The 5,000-nt window shown below is 47.0% G+C and overlaps 1 protein-coding gene across 5 annotated transcripts in view; it reads right to left on the reverse strand.

Moving 5' to 3' along the window:
• Window positions 1–4,792, reverse strand: part of LOC113816345 (phosphatidylcholine:ceramide cholinephosphotransferase 1) — a 40,048-nt gene extending 35,256 nt beyond the window's left edge. For 2 of the 5 annotated variants that reach the window (XM_070142987.1, XM_070142986.1), the window contains exon 1: window positions 4,773–4,792. Coding sequence is in view for 1 of the 5 variants with exons in the window: in XM_070142983.1 (XP_069999084.1) it covers window positions 1,488–1,600 (113 nt within the window). In the remaining 4 variants the exon portion in view is untranslated. Of the gene's footprint in view, window positions 1–1,487; window positions 1,616–4,692 lie in introns of those variants that run through there. The other 3 variants (XM_070142984.1, XM_070142985.1, XM_070142983.1) reach the window with 3 other exon arrangements.
• Window positions 4,793–5,000: the final 208 nt, after the last annotated feature.

A 5,000-nucleotide genomic window follows, 5' to 3' on the forward strand; every position in this document is an offset into this window, starting at 1 on the left:
AAAATTTTTGATAAAATTTTCACATGGGTTCAGTAATAATCGTCACCCACCGTCACAAAACCTGCCATCCAGTTCGTCAGTCAGTCAGTCTGCCATCCAATTCGTCAGGCAGTCAGTCATCCAGTTCGTCAGCCCTCGTCTGCCATCCACCCCAGTCGTCAGTCTGTCATCCATTCCTGGTCAGTTGCCACCCAAATTCGTCAGTCAGTCGCCATCCATTCGTCAGTCAGTCAGTCTGCCACCCAAACCGTCAGTCAGTCTGCATCCATTGTGTCAGTCGTCATCCGTTCGTCAGCGTTCTATCCATTCGTCGTCAGTCAGTTCCATCCATTCGTCAGTCAGTCGTCATCCAGTTCGTCAGTCAGTCATCGCCATCCAATTCGTCAGTCAGTCTGTCATCCAATTCGTCAGTCAGTCAGTCTGCCATCCAATTCGTCAGTCAGTCAGTCTGCCATCCAATTCGTCAGTCAGTCAGTCATCCAGTTCGTCAGTCAGTCAGTCTGCCATCCAATTCGTCAGTCAGTCAGTCATCCAGTTCGTCAGTCAGTCAGTCTGCCATCCAATTCGTCAGTCAGTCAGTCTGTCATCCAATTCGTCAGTCAGTCAGTCTGCCATCCAATTCGTCAGTCAGTCAGTCTGCCATCCAATTCGTCAGTCAGTCAGTCTGCCATCCAATTCGTCAGTCGGGTCACCTTGCATTTCCCCTCAGCCCAACCCGACAATCGGCCTGCCACCCAAATTCGTCATTCGTCAGTCACCCATTCAACCATCCTACCAGCCAGTTCGTCAGTCATTCAGTCTGCCATCCAATTCGTCAGTCATTCAGTCTGTCATCCAATTCGTCAGTCATTCAGTCTGTCATCCAATTCGTCAGTCAGTCAGTCATTCCCAGCCATCTGAAAATCCCTGCCACCCAGTCAGTCCCTTCTCAGTCACCCATTTAAAATCCTAAGCCAGTTCAGTCAGTCAGTCTGTCATCCAATTCTCAGTCAGTCAGCCTCCAGTTCGAAATCAAATCGGCCTGCCATCCAATCCTCGTCAGTCATTCACCTTACCACCAGTCGTCAGTCAGCCAGTCTGTCATCCAATTATCAGTCAGTCAGCTGCGTTACCCAATTTCGCATCGGCCTGCCATCCATCGTCACATCGTCAGTCACCCATTCAACCATCCTCCACCAGTTCCGTCCAGTCAGTCGTCATCCATTCTCAGTCAGTCAGCTCGCCATTTCCCTCAGTCAATCGGACAATCGGCCTGCCATCCAGTCAGTCCCTTCGTCAGTCACCCATTCAACCATCCTACCAGCCAGTTCGTCAGTCAGTCAGTCTGTCATCCAATTCATCAGTCAGTCAGCCTGCAGTTCCTCAGTCAATCGGACAATCGGCCTGCCATCCAGTCAGTCCCTTCGTCAGTCACCCATTCAACCATCCTACCAGCCAGTTCGTCAGGAAGCGTCACGCAGGCACTCCCTCGCTCGCCCAACACTTACTTGTAGTAGAGCCACAGGGGAGTGTGCGGCGCCGGCTCCACCTTGACCGAGGTCCTGTCCAAGCCGCTCAAGATGGACACATACCGGGGGCGCTTCTTTCCACAGTCCCGCATCACAAGCAGGTCCGCCGCCCCCCCCTTGATTGCCTGCTTCTGCTTTGGCTTCTGTGGCGGGGGTGGGGGTGGGGGATGGGTGATGGGGTCCGCTCGTTCTCTGCTTTCTATATTTTTTTTTGGTTGAGGTTTAGTAATCGGTTGGTTTGTGATGATTTTTTTTTTGTAAAATATGTAACACTGTGGTCTCTTTGCGTTGGGTTTGATAGTTTTTTTTTTTAGTCCTGCGGTCTCTTTTTTTTCTTGGGTTGCTGTTTACGCGTTTGTTTTGAGTCGGTTTTTGTTTTTCTGTGATTGTTTTGATATGCTGTTTTTTTTTTTTTTACATGGTGGGAAGATATATTGATTAGAATGGTTTAATAGATTAAGATTTTTATCTCTCTCCCTTCCTCCTTTTCCCTCTCTCTCCCACCCCCTTTCCCCTCTCCTCTCTCCCCTCCTTTTCCTCCCTTCCCCCCCCCCTTCCTCTTCCTCTCTCCCCATCTCCCTTTCCCCCTCCTTCCCTCTCTCTCTCTCTCTCTCTCTCTCTCCCCCATCCATTCCCTCCCCTCTTCCCCTCTCCCCCCCTCCCCCCTCTCCCCCTTTCCCTCCCCCTCCCTCCCTCCCCCTTCCCCCCCTCCCTCCTCCCTCCCTCCCTCCCCCCTTCCCCCCCTCCCTCCCTCTCTCTCCCCAAGAACACGGGCGCAACCGCAGCCCCAACATCAAGCAAAATCTTTCAAGAGAGTGAAACCTTTAAATTCCCTTCGGGTCTTTTGCTAAATTATTCAGGACCTCAGAGGCGGCTTTCGAAATTTCAGTCCAAGCTTACGGTGTGTTATTTGTGACTTTCCCTTTTCCTCATTTTTTTAAAAACTTTTTCTTCGCTTTATAGTTCATCGTGTTTTTCTTCTTTCTCCCGTTCTTAACTGTTCTTTAAGCTCGCATAATTTTTATTTCTCTCTTTCTTTCTCTCGTATCTTATTATTTTCCCTTTTTTTCCCCTTTTTTTTTTTTTCCCTTCCCCTTATTTTCCTTCCTTTTCCTTTTTTCCTCTTTTTTCCCTCTTCTTTTTCCCTTTCCCCTTTTTCCTTCCCCCTTTTTTTTTCCTTCTTTCCCCCAATTTTCCACCCCCTTTTTTTCCTCCCTTTTCCCTTATTTTTTCCCTTTTTTTCCCTTTTTCCTCCCCTTCCCTTATTTTCCCCCCCCTTTCCCTTATTTTCCCTCCCTTTCCCCTATTTTCCCCTCCTTTCCCCTTACCTCCCTCCCCTTTCCCCCTACTTTTCCTCCTTTACCCTTACCTCCCTCCCTTTTCCCCTTATTTTCCCTCCCTTTCCCCTTGGCTTTCCCTCCCTCTCCCTTTAGTTTTCCTTCTCTCCCACCTTTTTCCCTCCCTTTTCTCCTTGGGGGTTTCCCGTTTCCCCTCATTTTCCTCCCTTTCCCCCTTAGTTTTCCTTCCTTTTCCTCTTGGTTTTCCTTCCTTCGTCGCGCTCGAGAGAATTCCAAAGAGGGGAACCGGCTGCGTCATCTTGATCGATTACGTCATTGCCACTCTTCTCCTCATTCTCCCCCCGTTTTCCCCCTTTCTCCTCCTTCGTGTCTCCTCTTTTCCCCCTTTTTTTCCCTCCTCCCTTCCTTCTCCCTTTCTCCTCTCTCGCCTCTTTCTCCTCCTTCTTTGTCTCCTCTTTCTCCTCTATCTCCTTCTTTGTCTCCTCTTTCTACTCTTTCTCCTCTGTCGCCTCTTTCTCCTTCTTTGACTCCTCTTTCTTCTCTTTCTCCTCCATCTCTGTCTCCTCTATCTCCTCCTTCTTTGTCTCCTCTTTCTTCTTCTTCTTCTTTGAGAGAGAGAGAGAGAGAGAGAGAGAGAGAGAGAAAGAGAAAGAAGAAAGAGAAAGAGAAAGAGAAAGAGAAAGAGAAAGAGAAAGAGAGAGAAGAAGAAAGAGAAAGAGAAAGAGAAAGAGAAAGAGAAAGAGAAAGAGAAAGAGAAAGAGAAAGAGAGAGAGAGAGAAAGAGAAAGAGAAAGAGAGAGAGAGAGAGATAAAGATAGATAGATAGATAGAGAGAGAGAGAGGATCAAATGACCGGCAAACCACTGTCAAACAGCCAGTCAGCGGAGGCGCGCGAGACACCGGCCGTGAATTATTCAACCGCTTCTCCTGCCCTCGCTTCGCCTCGCCACCGCCTGCTCTCCTACCACACCACTCGCCTACCACACTTACCACACGGCTTATTTACCACAAGGCTTAATTCCCATACGACTTATCTACCACACGGTTCACTTCCCATACGACTTATCTGTCATACTGTTCAATCTCTAGTCTTATCTACCACACGGTTCACTTCCTATACGACTTATCTACCACACTGTCACTTTCCATACGACTTATCTACCACATTGTTCAATTTCCACACGTCTTATCTACTTCACGGTTCACTTATCTATCACACTGTTCACTTCCTATACGCCGTATCTACCACATTGTTCAGTTTCTAGTCTTATCTACCACACGCTTCACTTCCTATACGACTTATCTACCACATTGTTCAATTTCTAGTCTTATCTACCACATGGTTCGCCACATGGCTGTACTACCACATGGACCCACTTTGGCTGAAGTACCGTATGACTTCCTTACCAGGCAAGTGAACTATCACACGACTCCCGGAAAACAAGGTTAAGCTCCCAAATGACTGAACTACCACAACATACCATCTTACAAGAGGACGCACCACAACCACCACAGTAAATGCCACACTAAAATGCCCTACCCACTCCACTACCATACTCTTCTAGAGCAACCTACCACACTCAAACCATAACACAGTGGTTCGGCCAAATGCCATAGTTACATTACCATTTTAGTACCACCGATATAATTTGCCTTGTTAGAATTGTGCGAGGACCGACCCAAAGACTATTCGTATACTTGACATGCATAAATAAAGAAATAAATGCACATTTATCAATCTAGACATGTATATCAACCGGGCAATTAGATAGATAAATGTATATCTATGAGATGTATAGACAGATATGCCTTTATTTCTGCGTCTGTATTCATGAACATTCAGTGGGTCGGGCCTGGTACAATTTGAACAAACCGGCCGTATAACACTAGGCTCTGATCCCATACGAATTCACCGCGTAAGTTATAAAGGCGTTTATGCACTAACTCATCTAAGTTGTTTTAGGAACTAGCACACAACACAGAGCAACATATAAGGGTTCATATTGATTCGTCATAACACCAATGCAACAACCTCTCGATGTATTTTGAAAACATTGGGTAATGGATTGAAAAAAAAGGCGTGTCAGTATTGCATTCTGGAGAGATTGTGTTCTTTTACGTAACTTTGCGTTCGTTATTAGCAAATGAGTTCTGAAGATCTAACAAAAAAGTGTATTTTGGTTTACACGAGAGGC

This window comes from Penaeus vannamei, chromosome 30 (assembly GCF_042767895.1).
Source record: "Penaeus vannamei isolate JL-2024 chromosome 30, ASM4276789v1, whole genome shotgun sequence".
NCBI lineage: Eukaryota > Metazoa > Arthropoda > Malacostraca > Decapoda > Penaeidae > Penaeus > Penaeus vannamei.